Consider the following 27,604-nt stretch of genomic DNA (forward strand, 5'->3'; position numbering starts at 1 on the left):
CTGAATGGTCTAAATGGCAACAGAGCTCCTGGCCACGGCAGCTCAGACCAGCTGAATGGTCCTCATTGTGTCCCCATGGTCACAGGGGGCTAGCAGAAATGGGTTGTTTTTAAGAGGCCATTTGGCAGGCCTGTGTTCTTATCCGAGCAACGCAGGAACAGGCATTTCCACTTGGTTCAGAGGAGAGCTTGTTATCATGGATTCAAGAAAAATAGCCTATATGGAGATGACATGCTGTATGGGCGAAGTAGCTTAGACCCTAATGAAACAACAATAATGGAAACATTCAAATATTTAGCTGTCATGGCTGAATGAGACTACATTTATTTCTTCTTTTTTCCACTACGTTCCACAGCTATGTTGTCAGACCATCAAAATGTGCAGTAAACATGGCCACTAGAATAATGTGAGTATGGTTGTTCCTTGCATAATAAATTGTACTGGTCAGCAACCAACTTTCAAGTCTTATGTTTTTCACAAGCATCTGAAAGCGGCAACAAGAGTCAACAAGAACAGTTCTTGTTAGAAACCGCATTACAGCATGTAACTGGCCTAAAATAAAGGTGAAGTGTTTTTCATCTTAATAATAACACCACAAGCAAGTGCTGAAACTTGACAAGATTATTACCTGTGGTCTTTTGCTGCATGTCATATCCCCCATCCCCATCCAATTTCCTGTCAATCTTTGAGCTGTTCTATCAAAATAAATGCTTAAAAAAAAGCATATCCCCAAAAAAAAAATATCTAAAAAAAACAAAAACAAAAACTGTTAAATAACTGTGGCAAATGTAAACCCTCTGTAGCTATCTTGCTAAAATATCTAGAACCACCAGTGTAACTCCTTAACATGTTGGGCCAACAGTAACACCCAAACCTTAGAGGTCAGCCACTTCTGAAAATACTTGCAGATTCTCTATCGGTGTTGTCTAATATGAGGTGTAAAGGTCATTAACGGTGCAACATCCAAACATGGCAGAAAGCAACTAGCTTGTACTTCTTTATTGAGGTCCTTATTATAAGCATGACTGAGTCAAAAATATACCTCGATACTAGTGTAAGTCAAAGATTAGTGGGAAAATATCAACTACTGGTTTGCAAAAACCATATCACATCCCAAAAATCATCAGATGTCAATAAGCATGCATAAGTACACACTGGGCAATCGGTGTGCAGGATGACTGGATTCAGTCACCTCCGCCTGAATAATGTAGCCAAGGTGCTATGTGGGGTGTGTGGGGGTATGTGAGTGTGTGTGTGTTTGTGTGTGTGTGGAAGGGGGGGGGGGGGTACTGTCAGAGATGTGACAGTGTTTGTCAATGGGTGTAGAGCAGAGCAAGGTCTAACAGCTGCTCTGGGGGAGGGGCTGATTTTGCACTATGCTTTGGATGAATGAATGGTTGAGAAAATTTGTCAACTACAATAAATAGGCAAATGCATCACACACCTATAGTCAGAGGAGCAGAGAGAACACACATTCACACGTATGCATGCACCTGACACAGGTCTCACAGGGTAGTAAAACCCACGACAAGAAGCACAGGTAGCTAAACCTATAATTCCAGCAATAGCAGGTTTACACAGGTGGCTTGTGCACATCTTGTTGATTACCACAATGAACGTCACTGAGGTCATACACTACGCTTGGCAGTCATTCACAACAGACTGTATCTTCAGATTCATGATAGCAGACCAGATGATGACAGTAGGCCTTGTCATTACACCTCAATACTAGTCACAGTGACTCACAGCTTTACTGTGATAAGACACTGGTGAAGTGACTGAGATGAATCCAAGTACTAACACGCGAAAAAGTATAACAAAAGATGACAGGAGAAGGGTCAAACCCCGATAGCCAGACTTTGCCTCTGGCCAACACAGTCTGCCAGACAGCTACACACAAGCTACACACACAGACATATACATACACACTGAGCTATAGCTTTGACATTCAATTACACAGCAAATGAGGAGATCTGGGGCAGAAACACGTCTTTAAGTCGACGGTTAGCTTGAAAATGTGACAGATATAGGAGACACGAGGAAATGGATGAAAGCCTTTCTTTCCCCTTCTGCTTGTCATGCACTGTTAGCTCGTGTGCCCACATCCTGTATTAGCACAAAATAAGCTAACTAGGTGGCACAGCTCGAGTGCCGGTGTGCTCTCATTCAGTTTATTATAAACGGTAAGCAGAACAAGAAGAGGGGAACTGGTGGTTCAATCGATGCTAGTTAGCCCAGACAGCTGAGACACATAGCTAGCTTGAAAATCTGCTATAGCATCCCCCCCACCTCCCCATCAGCCCGTCAGCCCCCCTCCCCTTCTTTACCTTCAGACAGCTCCAGATCCAACTCCGCCAATTGGTCTCTAACCTCTTTTGGCAGGGCGGACAAATCCACGCCGCGGTCTGCCATGACTTCGTCGATAAACGCGAGTGGAGTCTAGTTGAAAAGAGACCAGACTGGTGCTGGAAAATGTAAAAACAAAAAATAAAACGCCCTCCCTTAAGACACAAAACAAGCATCAGAGTGGGAGAGACAGTCCATCCGCGCGGCTGGCCCCTCCGCCATAATGGGAAAAACTCACCAACGGCAACGGGCGATCACGTGACTGCATTTACCTCGCCTGTACGTTAATTCACTGCGTCCCATTCCGAGGGACACATCGAAACTGTTGCTCCCTCTGGCGTCTCACTGGCAAAAATACACACATACTGTCTCGCTCGGAGCCGGAGGTCAGCTCTGTAGATTTCATCATGTTGTTTTCCAGCAAAACATGTACATTAAACTTCCTCACGGCCCCTCACGGAATCCCGTTAATTTGATTATTTGGCGATTATTTGAGAGCGTGTGCGTGTGTGTAAGGACTTTCCACCTGTGCACCTAAAGCCAAACTCCGTGCCTGGCAAGAGTGGAAAAAGGATTTAACCTGTCTTAAAGCTGGATTAGGAATTGAACAAAGTGGGCCAAGGTGCCCAAAAAGTTCAAGGTGCACTTTGTCCTAAATTATAAATTGAATATAAACGTGTAAATACATTTGTGCTTAGTGAAGTGATCAACAACAAACTGACACACATTAAAAGTGGAGCAGACTTTTATGGCAGAATAGGAGTAGACCTACTAGTTTCTGGGGCAAATACAATGTAACACAACTGTCACGTGTAGGCTGAGACTAACAATAATGTTTTTGATTGACTGAACTATAAAACATCAGAAAGCAGTGAAGAATTCCCATCATGGTCCGCAATGTTCAAGGTGATGTCTTCCAAGCGTCCTTCTTGTGTCCAAGTAGCAGCACCCTTATATCAGAAAAGCAGGAATCAGTAAATGTTTGGCATTCATGCTTAAAGCGCCCCTCCAGTCAAAAATGAGTTTTTCTTCTTGCTCCTATAGCTGAGTTTCAATAACCAAAAATGTGATAATAAAAGATGTGTCTTTCAGTAATTATTTGCGAACTGTCAAATAATTCGGAAGGCAATTATCTGGTCCAAAAGTCAGTGTACACAAGTGTGATGTGGATTGCGTTTGGTGAACATATACTGAGAATAGACTTTACAGTGAAGAAGGAGACATCTTGTGTCCCACAGTAAATGAAATTGTAAAATAAAAAAATACTTGCATATTCCTGTATTATGCCAACTCATTTTTGGCACAGGACTCCAAGCCAGGTTAATCTGGCCCTGATCCAAATGGAGGTGAAGTACTTTGCTTTAAATTGTACCTAAATTCATGTAAGAAAACAGCACTTTTACTGAAAATTGCTACAAATTCAGAACACTGCTTTGAGTGAGTTACTCACGGTCACCTAAAAGCCAATATGGCATCCTGACTGTAACAATTATAAAAAATAAATATATCCTTCCAACCGCTCTCTCTGCAATTAAGGGCCGCTTTCAAAAAGTTACGATCATGTTTTCCTTATGAGAAACATGGATATTGTCCTTCAAGGAGAACAAGCTTCAAAGCAAACCTAACAGTGTAATTTCAGACTACTGTCACTTTTTGTCTTTCCAAAATCGGTCAAGTGCAGTACAAAAACATCAATGTAACAGCAGGGCCACAAGGATTTTAGAAATACTGAGGTCACAAGTCCAGCCTCTTAGAAAATCACACCAAACAAAGGATACTTTAATGTGAAAACTCAAAATAACTAAAGAATTCAGTAAAGTTTAATGTTCAATTATACAATCTATAAACGTTGTTTCCTGACATGAAGGTCAAAACACTTTTTCAAAGCCTTTCTCCTCAACACCAGAAATGAAATTCTAGATATGGAGTCACATATCTGTTTCTAATCCAAAAGTAGCCAAATTTAAAAATATTAAGAATTGGAAAAATATATATATATATATATATATATATATATTTATAATATGTGTTTATATATATATATATTATATGTTTTAAACGTTTTAAAACGTACTTTAAAAGTAGGTCAATAAACTACTCAAGTACAGGAACCAGAGTCCACAATTAGTTAATTTTGCTCCTCTCTACATAGTTATTAGCAACTGACTGAAGGGAGCGAGAACACTGGCTACAGACTGACTGTGAACAAAGCAGACAGCACAGTGTCCTTACACACAGTATATTCTCTCATGTCCGAATATGCTGCCGTTCACGCTGGATTTTACCAAGCACCAACCAACTTCAAGTCTCCAGCTGTTCAGCAAATTTACAAAAACATTTTTTTTTGTCATACTGGGAATGTGAGATGAAAACTAACAAACAAAAATTAAATACATGTTCATTAAGATGTAGTTTCTTTAATTAAAACTGCAGCATAGTAATCCACTTGGACATGCATGGAAAAGTAAATATATTCATATAGTACAGATATGTACAGTACAAGGACAATCTTTGAAATCATCAGTCCAACAACGGGAGTGTGAAAAACCATTAAAACACTAAGTGCAACTTTCACTTTGTTGCATTTTTCAACTGCTTTTTTTCCACAACAATTCTTGGTAACAGTATTATGCCGGAGATCATAATGTCGATTATTAGTTGTCCAATTAAAAAAAATAAGTTAGATAAGGCCAGTCAAAAGACATTACCAAATTCATCTTCAAGGATATAACAAAAGGGAATCTCTTTCTGAAAAAGGACTAATGACATTTTCTGCAGAGAAAACGAAAAAATAAAAAATAAATCTGTGTGTTAAAGAAATCAGTTTCTATACTTATCATTACAATCAGAAGCGTTATGACAAAAGGTTGTGTAGTGCTGAAAATAGCACACAAGAGAAAATAAGAAATGACAGAAAAGGTGCCAATGACATGAATTACATGAAAACATGAAAGCTAAATATAGTATGAATTTTCATTTCATATGAACAATCGTCTATAAGGGACTGCCAGCCAAATATAGTGCCAGCTCCGAAGTACAACAAAATGTCGGGGTCGGCACTGGGACTGTAGGACAAAAGGTTCAGTCAGAAGTGAAAGGCATTAAAACTGCTGGGAAAATTCCCATTCAGGTATACAGTACAGATAACAGAAAATACATATCTTCTAAAAACGGATCTGGTATTTCCGAGAAGGACTAAGGGAACTGCAAAATTTTAAAATGAACAGAAAGGCAAAGCAACAATAAACCTGCATTATTTTAGTGCATAAAGACATGCCCTTGTGTCAGTGGACAGATACCTTGTTTCTGAAACATCACATCTTGTACATACATAATCATATTGGGCAAAAGAGGCGGAAAAATATACAGGAAAAACAAAAACAAATGACAGATATTTGTGTGAAAATACACTGTTATCTTGTTAAAATATTTTTGGTGGGATTTCTTAAGAAATCGGAGCCTTTCAGAAACAGTCACAAGACATCTTGACTTTTTCCTGTGAAGATGTCTTTGCTGTGTCTCTCCACCAGATGACAGACGAGGGTTGTAAAATTTCATGCGACCGACAAGAAACTAATGATTCAATCAATCAGCAATACTGAAAGTATTGGCTGTTATTTGCTGAAAGAGAAATATATTTTTCCAAGACCCCATTGTTCTTCCCATGAGTGAATCTGTGTACATTTAAGTGGGGATATCGGAGGCACCAATGTGATCTTAAGGCAAAATTATCAAACATGGTGAGACTGTAACAAGCAAGTGCAAGTAATAAGCAGTGATATACTGTCGATTGTGTCACTGTGACCTTTGAATCACAAAACAAAACAAAACAGTCAGGTCATTTACTTCCTGTGCCAGAACAAGTGCCCACCAGGTGGTCTTTGGAGACTCAGAGATCTGATCTGTTGTCATTATGGCTTGGGTAAGGTTTGGTAAAGAGCAAAGGGACTAAGGGGTTCGTCACACTTCCATCGAGCAGCAAGGATGTGCAACCATCCTGAGAAGTGTGAAAATAACAGTTACAGTGAGTCCAGAGCCCACACAGAGAAACACAGTCACTAGAATAGGTTCACATAAAATGAAAAAGGCATCCACTTACAAGCCAATAAACAACAGAACTGCCTATTTTAGAGGAAAGTGAGGAGGAGGGAGAAACCAAATTCCCTTGTGGTCAGAATAAGCTTTTGCTGAAACGAACTCATTTAAAGGTGACACAAGGTCCATTCAATGTGTTTGGGTTCTGTGGACAAATTGGGGAGGATGTGCCAATTAAATAAAAAAAAAACCATAGCTGCACATAATGTATTGAGAACATAAAACCCTAATAGAAACATGCTAACAATCCAGCTATTAACATATAAGATCAGGAGTAGGCAGACTGCTATGTTGTACATAAATATATACACACACAGAGCCAATCACACACACAGTTAATCAGTTTTATCATAATGGGTGTAAATGAGGTAAGGTTTTTGGGTCCATTTTGAGCTCACCAAAAGGAAGAACCACTCACAGAACTTTTTGCGTAAATATTGAGATCTGAGTCACTGACTGACATCTAGACAACTACTGCATCTTTAGCGCCAAGGATGTATAAGGACGTGTGCTATAATGGCATGTGTGGGTGTGTGCATGGCTAAAAAGTCGAGGAGCACGAGGCACTATTCCCTGCTGAAAACAGTGTAAAGCCCTGTGTGATATCTGATTTGATCAAGAACATTTATGCAACACCTGCGTGTGAGAAACTGTGCACATGTGTGGTGGGTGTCCACATGGGAATTCGATAATGGCAGTACACTCAGAGCTATGCAGTCCTACAGTCCAGTGAGGAGTCATTTTGACTGAGGGTGAGGAGAGATGTAGCAGGGAAGCACAGAGGGGAAACGAAGATGGGAGGTTGGAGTCCAGCCCCTGTAGTCTATGGCAAAGTGAACAGGAAGCTCTCTGAAAAGTCTCGGTCCATTCCCAGAAGGCTGCTGCTGAGCTCCAGGCCACAGCACGATGGCTCTACAAGAGGGTCAGAGAGAGCAGCGGACCACTACGAAGAGGGAAGGGGAAGATAAGAAATTTGGGGGCGTCCACTGCTCTTCTTTACCCCCGGTTGACGACTGTGAGCCAATTCTGGGCCGTGGTGGCATCGCTCATCATCTGGCAGCAGATTGAGATTGTGCAGCCATGATAATGTGAGAGGGTCCACTCTCAGCCCTCTGCTGCTGGCCCATTCCTGCCAGCACAGACATAGCCATGGCCTCAGCTGCTGCCCTTGAACTAAGGCCGTTTTGCCCCGCAGAGGGGCTGGGTGCCAAAGAACTGTGCTGGATCACCGGGGCAGGGGAACCTGTGGGCTCTGAGGTGTCTTTCATGCTCTCTTCTGCAGCTACACAGGAAAAACAAAACAAGATGAACAAATATAGACTTATACCGAAACTTGCAAAAGTGTTTCACTTTTAACCTTGAACACACTTTTCACCAGTCTTACTGAAAAGCTTCCACACCATCTTTATTGTTTAGCACTTGTACAACAGTATTTCAATTCTATCCCAAATGATTATGAGCGAGAAAAGAAACATAAGTCGCTACAAGGTAAGCAACATGGCATAACTCCAAAAAGGTTTACCTAAGTAGGCATTCTTCTTCTGGAGGGTGGTCACAGGACAGTCCTTGTGGGCCAGCAGTAGCTGCTTCAAATGAGCCACCTCGTTCCGCAGCAGAGACACTTCGTTCTGAAGGATAGTGAAGTAAGGAAGTATACTTTTAAATAATTCATAGAGTTCACATCACAGTTAGACATATATCACAGCAAAAAGAAGAATCGCTATATGAGTCAAACCAGGGGGACCTTCCAAACTGTTTTTCATTATTTGATTTTGTTATGTTTTTGAGCTTAGAAAGGCTCTTGGGGGTGAAACAGTCTGGCGACACTACAGTACAGCTGGCGGTGGAAAAAGTGCTCATGAGGTGCAAAAAATAAAAATAACCTCAAAACAACACATAACACAAAAAAGATGTGAAACAAGTCGCAATGAGTTCGACGGTTACAAGTCCTGTAAACCCTTTCTAAAATAAAACTGAAACTGTGCTTATCTGGAAAACACCTCACAAACTTCTTCAACTAGTTGAAAGCCTCTAAACTGGGCACAGTCAGTGTGACTATCCACACATGTACACAGGACACATTTCCCCTGTCCACCCACTCCAAGCCCACTCACCGACAGTGAGACGTTCAGGGTGCAGAGCTCCTCAGCCTTCTTCTCTAGGGAACTGACCCACAGCTTGCGTTTCTGTCTGCAGCGCGATGCCGCGGCCCGATTCCTCTCGAGGAAGCGCTGCCTTCGCTCATCTGGGTCATCGTCTAGCGTCCGCCGCCGACGCCCACCTGTAGGCTGCGCTGGAGATACCTGGAGGGAGAACAGGGGAAAGGGTTAGAAGGAAACAGACGGGGGAGGGGAGGGGAGCGGAAGAAAAAGAGAGAGAGAGAGAGAGAGAGAGAGAGAGAGAGATAAGGGAAGTGTGAGTCATAGTTTCATTATTTCAGTCAGAGCACACTATAGTCATCTCACTATGGTTAGTACAATCCCAGTTTTCTATAAGTGAAACAGGTGACATGTGATATATTAAACATGGTTTGGCTCAGTTACGTTTGGCCATTTTTCCAATTTTTCAAATTTAAGTGAAATCGTGTTACATTCAGGTCTGACCACACAGCGTACCTGAGGTTGTGCAGGTGATGGAGCATCTGGCTGCTGGACGAGCAGCTGGCTCTGCTCTGCCCTCTGAGGTACCATGGGGCTGCTGCCCATGCCCATGACCCCCATATTATGTCCAGAGGGGCTCTGCTGTGACAGCGCAGCCTTCAGGCGCTACAGGAGAATTAAGGTATGACATTAGTGCAAAGCAACAGAATAATGTGTGTAAGGCAAAAAGGGAAAAAAGGAAAATGCTTTGCAATTGTAGGAAAGATCTAAACACGATAAAGCAAACAACACAGCAGGTCAGACTCAAAAGCAACAGCGCTTCAGTTTGTTTGAGTCTCGTTTATTCATATTAATATTAATATTATCATTAATAACATCACCACAGCATCAGAACAAGGCCTATCAGTCGAGACTGTACTGAGTTGACTCCACATTAATCTCTCAATTCATTTGCAGTATCAGCAACAACAACTTGAGCTCAAGCTCAGTTACTAATCTTCAGTACAACCTAAGTATGTACGGGATGCATTGCGTGATGAAAGCTGATTTATATCTAGTGGCAAAGGTTTGTCCTGCCATTTTCTGTCAGGCTGCTCAGCGTGCACATTTTACATTAGCTCTTTTCTGTTAGATCTTTGATGTTTTCACTGCATAATTAAATAAGCACATCCTTTGCCTCAGGACAAACCTGAACTCTCCAAGTTGTGAATTTAAGGTGCTCCTATTCGGCAGAGATCTTCGACCATGCTGACCTGACACCGTCACACAGTTCTAGCTTGTTTTCAACAGTGCATTTATATGTGACACCCTTTCCTGATTCAACCCTTCTGTACAGAGTTCAGCACTGGAGGCCTTTCGTATTTGACGCGAGCCTACTAAATTTACACCTTCCTAGAATCATTTTCACATGATTTAGTTGATGCTGTTCAGCTTTACACATATTACTGATAAGATGAATGACAGTGTTAAGTAAGGGTCCAAAATGCTGCTCTACATTCTGCCCAACAACAAAACACCCTGACATGAACAAGTCTATGTAAGTAATCTACTGCGCGGAAGCTCTGTGTATACCATAAATGACTACACTATCTCAGTTTCATTTAAAATACAGATGAAATATTGGATCCTTAGATCTCTTTGTGAACTTTGCATACTAATTGTGTTGTTGTGTTGTAAGAGTTAAATTAACAAGTAACTGCAGTATAAAGTCATATGATGTACAAACTAATCGCAGCGCAGGGGAAGGCTGGAGGGTGAAGATGGAGACAAAAAGAACAAATAAAAGAGATAAATAGAGAGCTAATCTAGGGCTGACCATCTTGGCCTCTGAGTGGATGCTGTAGCCAGAGGGGGAGTTTGAGCCACTGCTGCTACCTCCCAGAGGAGGACCGGGGATCCCAGGAATGTTCGGTACCATGCACATGGGTCGGGCCAACTGGAGACCAGATAAGACACACAAACATATGTGTATTAACAAACTGAGCCACATTCTGAACAAGAAAAAAATGAATTTAAAGCTGTGGGTCTGCCTTACATTAATGACAGAGGGCATCTGCACTGGACCGGGGAGCACAGGCACTGCCTGACCTGAGGGAAGCATCATCATGGGGTAGTGGCTGGTTGGCGAACTAGACGGACAACGGAGGGACAGCAGGAACAGAAGGTTCAGACACATTTGTATGAACTCTTAAGTTTCTATCATTTAGCAACTATCACCATTTAGGGAAAAAAAATATCCACTTAAAACCTATAAAATTTACGCCACAGCCAGTCCTAACTGTGATTATAAACCTGCTCAAGCAGCCACAAAAACGAATCAGATAGCATCAGACAGGATCAACATAACGTGTTTTTAAAGAGCTTTAAAGCTTCTTAAAAGACTCAGTTAAAGATGTTCAGCAGAAGTAAAGTAGAAGGATGTTGACTCTCACCCCAGACTTGTACGATTGGAAGGTGGTGCCTGTGTGATGACAGAGGTGGGTGAAGGCATGGTGGGCTGAAGGGCATCAAAGCCCAAGTGTAGTGGGAGGGAACCTGGACGCACAATAGTCGGGGTGGGGGCTGAACTCCTGGGTGGTGTGTCCTAGGAGTTAAGTTTCACAAAACAGTTAAAAATGTTGCTTTCAGTTATTCAAAATGAAGACACGAAGGGTTCAACATGACAGGCAATACCTCTCTCACTTCTGTCCTACCTTTCCTTTAAGTAGAGGCTCCCTGCTGTTGTCTGACCTTCCAGAGAGAGATTCAGGGCTTTCTGGTGGCGATGAGTCGACCTCTACAGGCGCCTCTTTTTTCACCTTCACGTCTGATGTTGTCTGCAGGCTCATGTCCAAAGCAACAGAGTTGGGTGCAGGAAGCTGAGAAAGACAGAGACAGTGAGAGAAAGATGGTTCACACTACTTATTACAAAAAAAGAGAACATAGACTACAATAAACTGAAAAGAAAATGGAAGTGGGTATTTATAGCATTTATGAAACAAACCAAACAACCACAGCCACAGCACAGTTTACGAAATACTGTTTGAAGCGCAAGACACACTGGGCCATTTAAATAAATTCATCTTAATGAGCTGTTACAATGGTCTTACAGCGACACACAGACAAAGTGCACAAGGCAGGAATTTCTGCAAATAATAATTTTTAACTTCATCAACATTTGTGGCAAAAAAAACGAGGAAGTAAAATTTATTTATCTTAGCACAAAATTCCACTGATGTCTTTGCATTATGATTCGCAAAGCCATACACACTCCCGCACACACACAGACATATTCACAGAGGAAATGAACAAACCCAAGCCTTTCTTACAGAGTTCTTTGCTCTCTTGTCATCCTCATCTTGTTCGAAAGAGCTGGCCAGCTCATTGAACAGACCAACCTCCTCGCAGTTCTTTAGGAAGCGGGTGGGAGTAGGTGTCTGGTCTGTCGAAAGGGAAATGCACAAAAATATTCACAAAGTATTCAAAGGATGCTTCCGCAATTAGATCACACTTAGCACTGAATATAGGAACCCGTGTAATCAATGTCTTTGGAGCAGCTTTTCCTGAGACTGTGAGAACAAAATGGAACTAAAAGAGAGATCAGTGTTGGAACACATTGATGCAATGCTGAGGAATCCTTAAGAGACTTCCTCTGAATGCTGGGAGGGGATATGCGAGGAAGGGTGAAGCTGCCCCCGTGTTTCACATGTACTGACAGTACCTGCAATTATGACAGAGTCCGTTCTGGCTGGTCCAAATTTCAGTGTCATCTCATGCTTGTGTTTATGTACAGCCAAGTGGTCCTCATTGGTAAACCGCTGGAAGAAGTAAACAAAAAAAGAAAAAAGAAGTACATTATATGAAGTAGCCTGCATGCAATTGTCTACTTGATATCTTATTGCAATAATCAGAGAGATTTTATCTTGGAGATGTATACTGTACACATTATGTGAGAAGCCATAAAGAAAATTGTATCTGTGGTTTACAATTCCTTGTGTCTTATATGTCCTGTATAGCCACAGGACATGTGCTCAAGTATCTCAACACAAACAACAATAATCTTGTATGGATAAGGGCTGATGCGATTGACTGGCGACCAGTCCAGGGTGTACCCCGCCGCTCGCCCGTAGTCAGCTGGGATAGGCTCCAGCTCCCCCGCGACCCTGACGGATAAAGCGGTATAGAAAATGGATGGATGGACGGATAAGGGCTGAAATGATTTCAACAGCACAGAAGTGTAAGAAATGAGTCGTGTCTGAAAATGTCAAAAGATTTAAAAAAAAGCTTAAAAACCAGCTGGCAGAAAAAAATTACCCAAAGCAAATGAGCTGACACACCAGAACAGATGCTGTAAATGCAAGTGTAAAATCTTTTTAATGAACAGAACAGGTTGTTATCAAACTAGTCAATGTGTAAAACATAAGGAAGCCGAAAAACAGTTTCTCAGTAAAGCTCTACAATAGCTTATATTGTGTTATTTCCTATCGGGCATCCACAGTGGACATTACAGAAGGTCCAGCACTGGGGCACATCGAACCCCTGAGGAGAGAGCATCAACAGCCATCGTCTGAGACACGGCACTTCTTCTTTGGAGAAGTGGCGAGGTGAATCAGTCAGAGGCGGAGGAGGAATAATCTCGGCTCAGGCCCCAGCCTATTCACCATTCGCTACAGCCTATTTTGGGGCGCTGCCTTGCAGTTGCGGGCTCAGTCGTGAGAGAGTGAAGTGGAAACACAGTCAAGTGTCAGGGGGCTTATTTTTAGCCCTACCAGGCAGCATCACCAATTCAACTGCATGTCTGATTTGTCTCTTTCCTCTGAACGAGGCGGCTGGAGCATGCAGAGGAAACTATCTCCAACTAATCTCTCTGTATGAGATACTGGCAGCTAGGATTACCCCTCCCCACACTGTAACTACTGGGCATCATATGCTGGGGGGCTGTTGTTGTTGTTGTTGTTAACTTGGTTAAAGGAAAACCCTGAGCAAAGCCAGGAGTCAATCATTCTCTTTCTATTATGGGCATGATTCAGACTTTCCTGGTAGACAACTGTTGCTTGTAAAAGGCAGCAGTTACGCGTCATTTGGACATAAAGCACTTGAAACGTAAAGGATGTTTCCTGTCTAAACATACGCAAATAAATGTAATGAAAAAGATATATAAATGCATGTCTAAGTTAATAAGTAACATTGGGTACTGAACCTCAAGTGCTGAAAATTGTCAAGAACCAAAAGTTTTCAAACAAATGTCAGACGAATGGCCAATTTCGATGAGTAGTTTGCCTTTTCTGTGATCAGACAGTTCCTGATTTAATTAAAAGTTTTGCCTATTTTAGAATGGATTCCATTTAGGTAACATTCTTGTTCGACTGCTTATGTTTAACATGTAAAGCTGCACTAACTGAAAATAAACAATCAATATTTTTACACCACCAGTGGACTGTGTGCAATGTGAAAGCGGTCGCTCACAGTGACAAACTACAAAGAACTATCATTCAACTCTGCAGTTTCTCTCTGCTCTATGGAGAGCTTTTGTGTCTCTCATTGTTTCAGTTTTTTGTCCCACAAATTCAAAGTTCTGGTTTGGTCCCACTACTTTCATCCACACAGACTCCACTTGCAGTACATATAATTTTTTCTGTGAAAAAAAATCTGATAAAATAAACGGATTTAGATAAAGAAATAAACAAACAGAAAATCTGGTAAATCCACAGTGTTCTACCTGCTCAGCACCAAACAGTGCACGCAAAAACGACTAATGCTATCTCATGAACATAATGGAGCTCAAGGAGAGACCACAACAGAGATAAACGAGCGCGAATGACTGTCATCAGCGTCACTTTACCTTTAAAAGATTCCCTGTGATAATGTTGCCTGGAAACTCAATTAATAATGAAATCTACAAATGAAATATGTAGAGTATTTACATCACAGAAACATGTCGAAGTCAAGTTAAAATGTTCAGAGAAGGGGTCCCTGGCTGTCCATAATGTTCTGAGAGGAAAACGAACAAACAAATCATCATTTATTTATCCAACACACATGTGTTTAACTGCCTTACTTGCCTGTTATTCAAACCACATCTCCCATGTACAACAGATTGCTTCTGATCACAGAACGCAAGAGGGCTTATGAATCACAAATGTTTCTTAACCACATAAACACTTTCTTCCTCCAGACCCCAGGAGAGAAAATCCATCAGTAGCTCTATCACAGCCAGCTGAACACAGCGTCAGGCAGCTAACTGAGCACATCAGACATGATATTTCCTGTGTTAAATAATCACGAGTCCTAGAATGCTTCTTTTAATTTGCTGTGATATCAGACCAAGCCCCAACAACACACCACGTTACTTGCATGTGAGTGCACTATTGGCACTCAGCTGAGTCATTGCTGTGGCTCAAACCTGTGTCTGCAGGCGCTAGAAGTCAACAGTGACAGGTTGAAACAATAACTGTGCACTGATTACTCACTGGAGCTTCCAATGAGTCATTGACAAAGGAGACAGCATTGTCTCCCAAGACAGCATGCTAGTGAGAATGCTATTGGTGGTGAGTGGTGATTAAGAGTTTTGTTTAAATCACAGACAGTTATCTCAATCTGGGAATGAGAATTCTTTTCTGTCTTTGTACATATGAAGCTTTCAGCTTTCACCTTCAGTTTATTTTACTGCCAATTTTAAGTAAAGCAGTCAACTGCTTTTGAATACTTATACAAGTGCAAAAATACCATACAATATACACACCTGAAACAGATGACGTGAAGAGAGAAGACTTACCTGTCCACAGCCAGGAGCATTGCACACGAAAGGTCGGTCGTCCCCCATTTTTGCAAAAAGCTTGCAATGTAACTGTGGGTGAGGAGAAGAGGAGAACATTGCTGCGGCTTTTTCTTGATTTGTGAACTGGCAAATCCTGAAAACAACAAAGCAGGGATGCTGTGGCTTGTAGTCTTTAGTCTGAGCAGGAAGCCGAATGCTATTTAAAAATAACCCTGGCAAGGAGGAAAACATGCACAGAGGCAGCGAGACAAAGTTTCCCTGGTGATACTTCCTTCGCACAGGGGGGATTCTGGTTAGCCAATGGGGAGCCACTTTCAAGAGAGAACGACAGCTACCGTTTACACAGGGACATCTCCCTCTGCTTCTGTATCATTTTCCCTCACTTCCAGTCCCTCCTTCTCTCATTACCACTCCCTTTCCTCCCCTCTCAAGCACCTCCCCAACCTTTTTTACCTTCTTGTACCCCTCAATCAAGCTCTCTCTCTCTCTCCCTCTCAGCTGTTTCTCTCTGTGAACAATCTTTGTTTCAGTGATCTCCATCCACGTTCTGAGAACTCCCATGTGAATCCATAGCAAATATCTTGAAATGGGCACATTCACACAGACCCTACAGCTGTTCCACTTCACCTCAGCTTAAATCCAGGAAAAGATAACCTTTTAACTTTATCATCACATTTTTGAGTATACTAAGTTATATTATTATGTAAGTGTCATACTAATGTGTCTCAACACATCTATCTTTGTTAGCTGGATGCCAAACACAATGAAAGTCTTGAATATTTATAAAATTAATAGTACATATTAACAGTGCACCTATAATAGCATTGGGACGATCATCTAAAATCTATACTAGAATAAAAATCTAACGTTAACATGATCGATTTATCAATTTACTTTCAAATTCATCAGTATACAATAGCTCATTTTTCATGTTGCCTCACTTCTGCAATGTTTGTCCCATTGATTACAGTATGACCAGTTTCAGATACTGGACATCTGGGGCCTCTTGCAAAAACTTCCTCACATTTATACTTGAACTTAGTCTAAAGATCTTTTCCTACAGTGGGCTACACTGGATTCATAAAAGATGCTGAGAAGAAAAAACTTTGCTCACTTAACTTTGCAGGCTCCCACTAACAAGGCTTACCACTTGTAGCTTACATATACACCTGTTACCTATAAATCTCAAATCAACTAATGCTGTAAATTTCCCCTTACATAATGTCAGCACAAATGAGGGTTTAGTGAAGAGCAGCCATGAGCCAAAAGAGACAATCAGACCTTTTGGAAGAAGACATGACAGCAATGGTAGAGAAGCCTGAAGCCAGGCAACACATATTAATCTGGTGGACTAAATAATGGGTTGATGAACAAAGCCAAGCATACAGCTCAGCAGTGGGCTGCCGCTGCAGTTAACTTGGTAGGGGGAGCAACATTAAAAATAAATAATATCTTTAAATAATCACCTTTAATTGATAATTCACTTGTGTCCAAAACGGCAGTGTCCCTACATAACCAGCAGGAAAATCATTTATGTCAAGCCTAGACTTTGTATAGAGATGGGTTCATTTCCACAAATTGTCACTAGAACAAATAACTCCTTACTGGTCTTTTTCTACTCAAGTCATACTTAAGATTCATTTTATAAAAGAGGCCCCAGGGATGGACACTGGAATAACAGGTTGGCTGAAGTGCTGGTGAGATATGACTGACTGTTGTAGCTCTTCTCATTTTATTTATATAGAATTCACATGATTTATTTACTTCAAACTGCAATAACAGTAAATTTAGGCAGACATTTTACCAACTGTCAAATTCATTTCATTGTCCAGCCCCAGTAATAGAATAATATGATAATATTGGTGTGCAAAAACATTTGGTAATGCCGTAAAAACAGAGGCACATATGTACACATAGGACACAACGCCAAAGCTTTCGCCTGGACTACAAACAATATTCTACAACCATCTCGTCACCTGTAACAGTACTACCTAGGATTACATTTGCACATGCTTTTGTTTGGTTGCTCCTCCTGCTGTGCCTGGAGTCTCCACAGGGGAGAATAACTGCTCACAAACCCCAACCCCACCTTTCATGTCAACTCAATCCCCAAGTCCACAAAACCACCCCACCCTGCACCGCTCTGCACGGCTGAACAACACTCCATATGAAGACAAACTGGAAAGTTCAGAAAAATAAATATAGAAATGAAATATAAATGAATTTAAATCAGGGAATTGGAGGGGTGGCGATGGAATAGGGACATTAATGTTTTAGCTCTGTCAACTGGCCCAAAGTGACGTCTGGTAGCTCTTACGCAACAGTGACCCACTGACAGTACAGCGATTACCAACATGCATCGAGGACCCTGCTGCAAATACAACTGCTTTGACTATGACAATGAAGTGACAGCCTCCGTACATCTGCGCTGTTTTGACTTGTTAGTAAAGCTTGTTTAATCACACTCATTTAAAAATATCTGCAGATGAACTATCCAACGTGCTATATATGTACAGCTATTTCACAAACTGGAAAACTAGTTGGATTAGTATAGTAATATTATTGAGTACCTGAGCACATTAACCTCTGCTGCACCTATTATATGGATTGAGCATGTAGTCTAACATTATTCAATGGGACATATTATTCATTATGTTGGCGAGGCATAAATGTCTGAAAGTTTTCCCAGTGTTGAAGTCAGTATATTTTCCTCCCTCCTCCTTCCATCTCTGCCGAGGACAGCTGCCCCTGAGCCAACACATGATTACCGAAGCTGGAATACAACACTCTCCAATGACGCCGAGCCTGTAACAGACCTACCCGTTGTGTCTCTCAACTACATGTCTTCCTGAGAAAAGGGGTCTGCATCGTGTTTGCAAGTAAAAACCCTGTCCCTCTCTGCGCAGATGAGAGGGCGGATCAAGCAGACCTCCCATGTTCTGGAGAAAGGCAACAGGTTGGTGCCAGGGCCCTCACAAAGTGATTGCAATCCACTAAGTCTATTTGGGCAGAGATGTCTCTGCAAACGAGATACTCCTTCTAGCTCGTTACACCGGGGGTGTGGACTGTGTGGGGAAATAGACACATCTGGTGTGAGCAGTGGGAACAGATTTCAGAGTTTACATCTCACGAAAGACATGCAAGACATTAGCTTTGCCGGCTGGCACCTACATGAAATGTGGAATTTCCATCATAAATTTCACATGGCAGCGGTGGAAAATGCCATTTGTTTTCATCACTGCCCCAACTAATATCTTCACCTGATTAAAACAGACAATCTATACTAAATGACATCTTCAAAAAGCGCATTAGTCTCTATAATCCTCTGCCAGATTCACATGTGTACAGAGACAAAAGGCACCGTTAATTTGCTGCCTTGATTGTCAGATATGGCTCACTGAGAATAAACTAATTAATGACTCGACAGCCTAAAGTTTTACTGTGCGCTGTAAAATACACTGCACCGTGCAGACCTCAACTCTGTGAGAGACAATAAATCAGGCTGTTAGTTACATTAGTCCTGATACACCATCACTCATATTCATTACAGGCATGGATATCAAGTCCAACTATTTTCGCCTGCTTTCATCCAAGGTGACATCGAAGCACTCAAAGTGCCCTAATTCCTGTCCCTCTCACTGAGCTGCTGCCAAAGTCCCACCGTTAACTTGGATTTCTCCGAGTCAGCAGGTGTAGGGGAACAAGTCCTAGCTATAATCAGCCACAGACACCCAGTGTTTGATGCAGCCTGCTAGGAAACTGACTAAACAAACTGTATTAATAGCTCGCGCTGCAGCCATGACTCTGGAATCTCAGGCTTGAATTGCCAGAGGGTAGGGGAGACCCCACAAAAATAAAAAATGTGTGTGTGTGTGTGTGTGTGCTTGGGGGGGGAGTGAAAACAAAGAAAGGACGAAAGGACAAGGAAAAGAAAGAAAGAAATATGCAGTCAGTGACCGATCAGTTGATGGATTGCGGATATTTTGCTGGATCACAGGTGATGTCCTGTAAATGTGAGATCTCTTGGCTGTAGTTGGGTGTGTGCAATAGTTAATATGTATTCATGTAAGCAAAGTGAACTCGTGACTTGGTCAATGGAACAAATGAAATCCTATATCCATGTCTGCACAACTAACAAGGCCTAAAAGCTAAATCCATGCTGAGCTATCAGACAATACAGGACAGACCCAGGGCATTTTTCTAAAATTAAATCAGTAACACTGTGCTGATTTCATTTGTGGTTAACATCTTTCATAAGCATTTGCCGTGAGGTTTTGGTTCTATTGCAACAAATTAAAAAAACCCTACACAAGAACTTGTGCTACATCATTTAACCCTCAAGAGCACTAAAACAAACCAAGGATAAAATGGACAGACTCGCATTCACTTACATCTCAGCCAAAGCCAGAAACGTATATATAAAAGCTTACATGCTCAACACATATTTTTTGAAACACTAAATTTATTCACCACGTGTGAACTGTGATGTTTAAGTGAAAGCAAATAATATTTACGCTGAATAATTTTTTCTTTATCATTACTCAGAAGCGGTCACGATGTTTGATCTGGTGCAGTTTTCTCTGGTGTAACTCTGTGTGATGGAATGAGGTACAACTCAGCCAAAAACATGACCTACATTCCTAATGAAGGTGTTGACATGCACGGGGATGCGGATCCTGGGGCGTCCAACAGCTCAAATAGCAATACTATGGATATCATTATTACTTGAGACCGAGATCTTTAGAGGCGCTTCATGCAAACCCAGATTATCATTACAGCATATTCTACCGCCAAAAAACAGAGAGGCAAATATTTTGCGTTAGGTTTCGGGCATTCAGTAAAGGTCAGTGTCACACGAAAAACGCAGAGTTCTGCAAACTTTAGTTCCTTCTTTCAGACAACGCTGACTGAAAAAGTTTGTCTTTTTTTTTGCCCCCATTACCGTCTGACGACGTTCGGGTATACTTAGCCCTGCCTTTTCCCGTAACAAGACCGCCTATTCTTTTCAGCAATTGGCTATAGGCACGTCACTCAACAGCATCTGACACTGGCAAAGCTTTGGACCCTGTCAATAACATCGGCTAGCTAAATCTTATTGGTTAAAAACCTGAAGTCAACTTTTTGTATCCACGAAAAACTAATGGCTAGCTGGCGTGGGCTAGCGTTACCAACAGGCCGAGTGCGCATTCAAAACGAGTAATAACAGTGCTACTACCAGTTTCAGAGATGACAACAAACAGATATTTGCACTAATTTACCTACATCCGAAGTGAACGGGTGTGTTTGAAAGGCTTTAAGGACAGTCAAAACCACACGAGCAAAAAAAATTTCTAGCAGTTAGTTGGTTAGCGGACTGACACTTAAGTGCAAAGCGAGACAGTGGGTCCGAATGAAACGTTGTAGCTGCTACAACAGTTTTGACAATTAAGTAGACGTGTACTTTTAACAATAACAAACACAGGAAACTGGCGCGCCGAACTCTACTTTCGCATAGTTTAGTGTAGTCGACATATCTAAGGTGAATTTAAAGGGTAATTAAGTGTTTACAAACTCACCCTTGCGTCCCTCTCTCTTGCTCCCCTCTCCTCTCCTCACTCTTGGAATTTGACACTCCCCTTGACGTCGAAACATCGCGAGATTTCACGTGTAACCTGACGTTCAGACAAAAATGCTCCCTTTCATGTCCTTTAGTAAGATCTCTAATGATCTATTCAGTACCGTTAATAATTTCTTCATTTGTACATTTGTCTTTATGAACATAACAATAAATTGTTCAAGACAACTGCTTCTATTGTTCACCGTAAAGATCCCAAAGATAACATTATCTCAGTTTAAAGGATGAATGGGTGAGATTTTTGACTGTGGTCATTCAAATGTGTCTTCCCTAAAAGTGACTGAGTGCACACCATAGACACAATAAAGATCTTTATTATGTGTATAGTGTGCACAGTATAACAAAATGTGATCACTGTCAGTGACTTAAATATTGTATACTGATATTGAACTTTTTCCTAAGTTCGCTCGAAGTATAAGTTGTCCTTTAAAACTTTAAAATGTGCGTCTCCACATGGAAGCATAATTGGTGTGCCATTTTTTCTATTCTATTTTAGGGCATAACAAGCCATTAAAGAGCAGTATGCATTTGTGTTGAGGAGATTGTGTGGCTCAGGACTCACCTGTTATCATAATTCTTTAATGTCTATAATTTTTGTCAAATTTTGTCATCCTGGGTTACCTTTTAAGAGAGTTTTTGAGGAGTTTCTAAAGATGCCTGAGAATAGGCGAATTGGAAAGAGACCATTACATGCTACATAGATTTTAAAGCCCTGTAACAATGGGCCATACAAACAAAATTCACCTGACTTCATTTATTTCATGCAGACTTACATGGAAAACAACTTTTGCCTTTTTATACTTAAGCATCTAAAACAATTGTTGCATTCTTAGTTCACACGGTAAAAATAAAATTGAAGTAAAATTGTGTGTGCATGTGTCATTGAGATTCCATAATGTATCAAAGACAAAGTAGCTGATGTAATCCACAGCAACTGTTACGTATAATCACGATACTCCACCAATATTCAAATTACACTAACCATCTCATTCACAGGATGTTTTACTAGCCAATGAGTGTGAGTTCAGAAACAAGGCTAGAGAGACCCCCAGTGGATTAATTGGGAAGTGAACGTGTTAAACATCCTTGGAAGAGAACAATCAACCATTTCTTGACCATCTAAATGTTTTGCCAGATTTCTCTCCTGGAAGGTCACCCATTTTTTGCCAAGTTAATACATTTTTCACATCGTCAAAATAAATCTTTAAGTCCTGTTTAACTGTTATTCAATGTCCATACTTGTATATTTTTTCTGAGGTATTTGAAATTGGTTTGAAATGCTCTTAAGTATCAGTCTTTACTGTAAACTTATGATGTGGTTTGCCATATGTGAGCTCCTTTGGCCCTATCATTTTAACGACCGAGATTCAGTCAAACGTGTGAGGACAGCTGTATTCAATCCTCATCACTTATCACAAGTACAATTCAATTGTAATCTAGCCTTTCCTTCACTAAGCACTGAGTACTTACTGCTGCCGTAAATGACATAAATGTCATTGTCACGTTCTCTGCAGGTGTGTGTGAACTTCCAATTCCAAAAACACTAGGCCTTGATAACTCATTTGTTAATCTAATCAATAGCTGTGCATTAAAAGGTATAGGAGAAGTACAGGTGTAAATAGTAAAATAAACTGAATGGACCAATTCCATTTAGCTGCTAGCATGCTAGCTTGCTGTGACATACTGAGACATGCCACTCTTGCTGTCAGAATGTGTACTGTGAAGAAGACCCACGTAAATACCATCTCAATCTGAATTGGGCCAATAATTTGAATGTGATGCAGCTGAATGCGTCAGTAGGGTTGCATAGCACACTACAATGGAGATTTTAAGTAACTTAACTTAACTTAATCTTAATTATAAATTGTGAGTTGTATTATAACAGTTTAAACTTAATGAACAATGGAAATAGAAAAATCAGTGGAATATAAAGGCATTTACTTTCATTATGTTGGCAAGAAAAAAGCAGTTTTGCAGTGTACACAAAACATGATCTAGGGGGTTATTTTTCATACAGCAGCACAACAAGCAAACAAAAATCAAGCACAGAAATGGACAGATTTTAGACAGCTACCATAACAAACGTAAATACATTTTTGCAAGCTTATTTAGTGAATTTTTGAAGACAAAAGCAATTTAATGGTTCTAACATTTTAACAATTAATTTAATATAAAGTAATTTTTAAACATATGCTGCAACATTCTGAACGAGGGAGCACCGTGGAAAACTTGAACTTTGTTAAGACTGAAAACATCCATTGTAAAAACAAACAAAAAAATGTATTCCTCCTTGGCAACTGCACCCTAAAATAAAGCCCACATAAATAGTAAATGACAGCAGGCATGTTGACAACCCTTTGGCCAGCAATGAAATTTTAAGAGGAATAGATGTGAACCAATGATAATAATCTGCACACTTCAGCTGCTGTTACACAGCAAATAAAACTGTTCCCATTAAGTTTGTTCTTTAAATTTTATTTTTTCCTTGCTATTTCAAAATTGACTGCATTGTGAGTTCACTGGTACGTCAATGGCCGCTCCAACTATCATACTCAGTACATAACATGTGTTCCAGAGCACTACATCAGGAACGGCATCCTCTGAAAGAACTACTAGGCTGCCTGCCTCGTTACACTCATTCATAAACCTATCTTACATTTAAACCTAATCTTACAATGAGCATGAGCATACTCATTTTACCATCTAATAAGATTCTTCATGCTCTGTGTCAAATGATGATGACATTTTTTTTATTATATTTAAGTTTTAAAATGTAATATTCAATACAAAATTGTGAATTTTGCATACAAAAAAATCCATAATAAGCCTGCTTAAAATTTAAAAGATGCACTGGATCCTTGTGAACAGACGAATGACTAGCTCTGATGTTGCAGTTTTTTTCTGTACTGCATGAAAGTTGAGGCCGAGAAAAAGCTGCTGAGCCAAGACTTATTCTTAACAGGCCAGGTCTGAGTTACCAGAAAGTGCATCATTTTTAGATGTTCTTATGAAACCACCTGACCCGGTCCCATCCTCATCCTACAACTGACACTAGACAAATTAACAAATGTGCACGACTCATTTGTGTCGTTTTTCCACTGCAGGGAATGGTTTGAATCAACTCTACTCTCTACTTTACTTTCTTTGTTTTCCACAGACATCTTAACTGATCATCATAGCAGTGCCAAACCCCATTCATTTTTCCAGCGGTTGGAAAACAACACTCAGGAGCTTAACTTTAGTCCTGTGACGCCGCAGCCTTTATTTCAGTGACAAAACTGTTTCACTGCTTTCACTGTGCTAAACTGACAACGTCACTGCTAACCTTTTCTCCCTTGCTCAACCACACACTCATTAGTACACATAAAGGAGCTCCTTTTCTTACAACAGAAGATAAGAATGGGCCCACACCACCTTTCAGTATCAGTTCAGCATCAGTTCAGCTTGCTTGGAAACTCAAAACAAGGTTTTACCAAAAAAGTACCAGGTACACAACGGAAAAAAGAAAAAAAAAAGTAGAACTGACTCAAGTCGTAATGTGCAGTGGAAAAACAACTATAGATGTAGATAATGAAAACTCTCCCGAGACGCCAATCTCTCTTCACCTGCAAGAAGGTTTGATTAATGACAGCCACTGTTAATATCCTATATTTGAATGAAGACAATTCCGTGCCAATAAATGCTGTGTGATGAGCTGTCTTTGTTGTTTCATGACCTCAGTCTCTCAACAGTAGATAGTCTTTGATAGTCTCTGGTAAAGGAAGCTCTTTTACAGCAGTGGGGAGAAACTGGACTCCAAGACTCTGCCGGACAGCACAGCGTGCGAGAGAACGAAGCGTGGGAGCCTGAGCCACCATACTGGTTAGCCTCGCCAGCAGCTGGGGATCCTTACTCAGCTCCCTGGGAAGGGTGCCATCAGCCCGTCGGATCTCAAAGCGCCCTGCTGCTCGGCACAACAGGTCTAGGCACTCCTCCTCCTGTTCGGTGCCCAAGCCCCGGGCCAGCAGGGCCACCAGTCGGGAAATAGGGGTCTGGCCCTTCAGGTTGGTCACATGGACCTGGGCCCCATAGTCTAAAAGCACTTTGACACTCTCCAGGTTGCCCTTCATTGCTGCCCAACTCAAAGGTGTGTCATTGTTGTAGTCCCGGGCATTGGGACAGGCTCCACTCTCCAGCAGGGCCCTCACACACTCTGGGTTATCTTTGAAGGCGGCCCAGTGAAGTGGGGTGTCCTTGTTGCCGTCCAGGGCATTTGGCTGGGCCCCATACTCTAACAGCAGCTCCACGCAGCTCTCATCCTTCTCTGCTGCATAGTGCAGTGCTGTGCGATTATACCCATCCAAAGCATTCACCTGATCAGGAAACGTAATGTCATATGCACTCTTATACTGAACAGTTAACAACACTTAGAGCCACATGTCAACTGTGCAAACGGCTGAAAAAGCTGTGAAAGTGCAAAGTGCTGACAGTGACACTCTGATATTGAAGAGCTGGGTGTCAAACTCTTCAGTATCTTTTACAACTTTTACTACTACAAAAACAATCAAATTCTTATCTTTTCATAATTTCAGTTCTGTCTTTATCTACAGTATGTCTTGCATGCTCAGTGTGATAGGTAATTAATCTAAAATCTTATGGTATGCTATGGGAAATGGCTCAGTGTCAAGAAGTCATCCGTGACATACCTCTGCCCCCTTTTCCAACAGCAGCTCCACACAGTCGGCATCGGCAACCATACAGGCACAGTGCAGGGGCTTAAGTGTGCCATGCATCCGGTTCACATCAGCTCCCTTAGGCACACAGGAGATAAAGATGTCAATATAAGAGGTGGCACTAAGAGACAGGATTTATTTGAAGATGGACTTTTAGGTGAGCCAGCCTACCTTACGAATGAGGTCCTCCACATTGTCGTGTGGAAATGAGCGGATGGCTGCGATGGTGCGGATGAGCCGCTCAGACAAGGAGTATTTACTTTGAATGCTTTGCATGATGTACCACATAGTAGAGCTCATGTGTAACTGAGGACCATGGCACCCGGGCAGGGGTGACACAAGAGCACACTAAAACATAGTTGGAGTTAAAAGCTGTAAGATACAATGACAGGTATCCCAGAACCTTAAAGATATGTACCAGAATAAATCTAAGTAAAAAATAGTCTGCCAGGAGGTTTTAGGCCTTTTGATTGAATAGCCCTCTTCAGACAGTGGCTATTGTGAGTATTTCATTGTTACATGCTGTCTGTTTCTTTAACATATGAATGCACGAATTCTATCACGATTTTGCGATTTCCCCATTGTGGGACAACAAAGGAAATCTTCATCTTAATCTTACCAGCACGGCAGCTTTAATTTCCAGATGAACAAAATTAACACGACAATTTAACAATTTTCTTTGTTCGCTATAACGCTAATTTAATTGAAAGAAATACAATGTAATCTCGACAAAGTATGCTTGCACTGTTTGTACTACATGGACGTCGTCCGAAAGCTATGAGCAGCCTATCAGCGATCTAAGTGTGCTAACCAAACGTAAACATATGACTGACACTGACATTTTACATTAGCCTTGGCAATACCATGCTCCACAACAAAAGATAGTCTGTAACAATTACACCCGTTTCACACGAGGTGAAAACTTTTAAAAATAACAACTTAATATGTAAATCACAAGAGCTACTTGACTACCGAGTAGACGCGGACGTGCTGTTTCAGAGAAAATGATCCTCTGCTGCTTTACCGGCTGCTAGCTGACACCAAGTTAGCTTGCTAACGAGCTAACGCTAGCGTCGAGACGCGAAGAAGGATCGACATTCGCTGGCGAAAATACCAAATGACATTTATTTCAAATACTTGTGATCGCACTTTAAAATACCCTTCACATCAACACTCGATAAATTTCCAATTCTACTGAGAGAACATACCGTTTACGGTCCACGGTTTGAAGGTCTGACAGGTTACCGTACTGACTGTTTGCAGCTCGGCTTGACATAAACACTGAACGTCACCGCTCACAGCCACGCCCTCTGTCTCGAGCCTCCGTCCGCTTTATTTAAACCCGACTGGGCCCACGGTCACGTTATTCTGCGATAACTTCAAACAAATTGATATTTTTGCTGAATGGCGGCTTTCGCGATGTCTGGCTGCACGGCGTGTCCTTGCCAAATGTACTTACTTTCCCGATATAGAAATGTATGGCGGCACCGCAGGCATCCGCCAGCATGCCATGAATGCCTTCGGCTCATGACCATGTTAAGGTACCAACAGAGGATTAGACGTCCTCTGGTGGACAGCCCAGCCAACAATACTCCCCACGAACAGTGACATTTTGAGTCACTGTTTGTTTGTCTGTTTGGACAATTCGTTCCATGATTTTCAAATTCAAAAACCCAGAAGATGAGGTTATATTGAAGTAAACTTGAAGGAGAATATTATACTGAGGCTGCAATTATTTCAGATAAATCATTTCATAGCTTACAAAAGAACCAAGTTTACCAATAGCCCAAGATGTTGAATGCCGCCTACAATAACATGTCAAAGAGAAAAGCAACAACTCATTACAAGTGAGACAAAAACACATCACACAGCTGAATTTTCTTTGTTGAATGATTTCATTACGTAGAAGACCAATATTCGGTAAACAGACTAATCATTCAAATCCACATGAGGAGTTTCATTATCCTTCTGCATGCTGATT

General features: G+C 41.3%; 3 protein-coding genes across 7 annotated transcripts in view; all 3 read right to left on the reverse strand.

Moving 5' to 3' along the window:
• dip2ba (disco-interacting protein 2 homolog Ba) overlaps positions 1-2,603 on the reverse strand; it is a 41,205-nt gene extending 38,602 nt beyond the window's left edge. For both annotated transcript variants that reach the window (XM_046397321.1, XM_046397320.1), the window contains exon 1: positions 2,328-2,603. In XM_046397321.1, coding sequence (XP_046253277.1) covers positions 2,328-2,412 — 85 coding nt within the window. In that variant the 5' untranslated portion in view covers positions 2,413-2,603. The remainder of the gene's footprint in view (positions 1-2,327) is intronic.
• A 2,144-nt stretch (positions 2,604-4,747) lies between these two features.
• Positions 4,748-20,990, reverse strand: atf7a (activating transcription factor 7a). Of its 3 annotated transcripts, none has more exons than XM_046397015.1 (12): positions 20,853-20,990; positions 15,295-15,366; positions 12,241-12,337; positions 11,849-11,961; positions 11,234-11,398; positions 10,973-11,124; positions 10,576-10,669; positions 10,357-10,476; positions 9,057-9,206; positions 8,556-8,744; positions 7,964-8,069; positions 4,748-7,723 (listed from the first exon to the last, which is right to left on the reverse strand). In XM_046397015.1, the coding sequence occupies exons 2-12, from the start codon at positions 15,340-15,342 to the stop codon at positions 7,491-7,493; spliced, it is 1,467 nt and encodes a 488-aa protein (XP_046252971.1). In that variant the 5' UTR covers positions 15,343-15,366; positions 20,853-20,990; the 3' UTR covers positions 4,748-7,490. The 3 variants fall into 3 exon arrangements, with proteins under 3 accessions (XP_046252971.1, XP_046252972.1, XP_046252970.1); XM_046397016.1 differs by having other exon boundaries at positions 20,845-20,943; XM_046397014.1 differs by lacking the exon at positions 20,853-20,990 and having other exon boundaries at positions 15,295-16,717.
• A 1,842-nt stretch (positions 20,991-22,832) lies between these two features.
• asb8 (ankyrin repeat and SOCS box containing 8) lies at positions 22,833-27,094 on the reverse strand. Of its 2 annotated transcripts, none has more exons than XM_046397420.1 (4): positions 26,832-27,094; positions 25,795-25,995; positions 25,597-25,701; positions 22,833-25,263 (listed from the first exon to the last, which is right to left on the reverse strand). In XM_046397420.1, exons 2-4 carry the CDS (start codon positions 25,921-25,923, stop codon positions 24,628-24,630), a joined length of 870 nt encoding a protein of 289 aa, XP_046253376.1. In that variant the 5' UTR covers positions 25,924-25,995; positions 26,832-27,094; the 3' UTR covers positions 22,833-24,627. The 2 variants fall into 2 exon arrangements, with proteins under 2 accessions (XP_046253376.1, XP_046253374.1); XM_046397418.1 differs by having other exon boundaries at positions 25,795-25,971; positions 26,832-27,082.
• Between the last annotated feature and the right edge of the window lie 510 nt (positions 27,095-27,604).

The sequence above is a fragment of the Scatophagus argus genome, chromosome 8 (genome assembly GCF_020382885.2).
Source record: "Scatophagus argus isolate fScaArg1 chromosome 8, fScaArg1.pri, whole genome shotgun sequence".
In the NCBI taxonomy this organism is placed as follows: domain Eukaryota; kingdom Metazoa; phylum Chordata; class Actinopteri; family Scatophagidae; genus Scatophagus; species Scatophagus argus.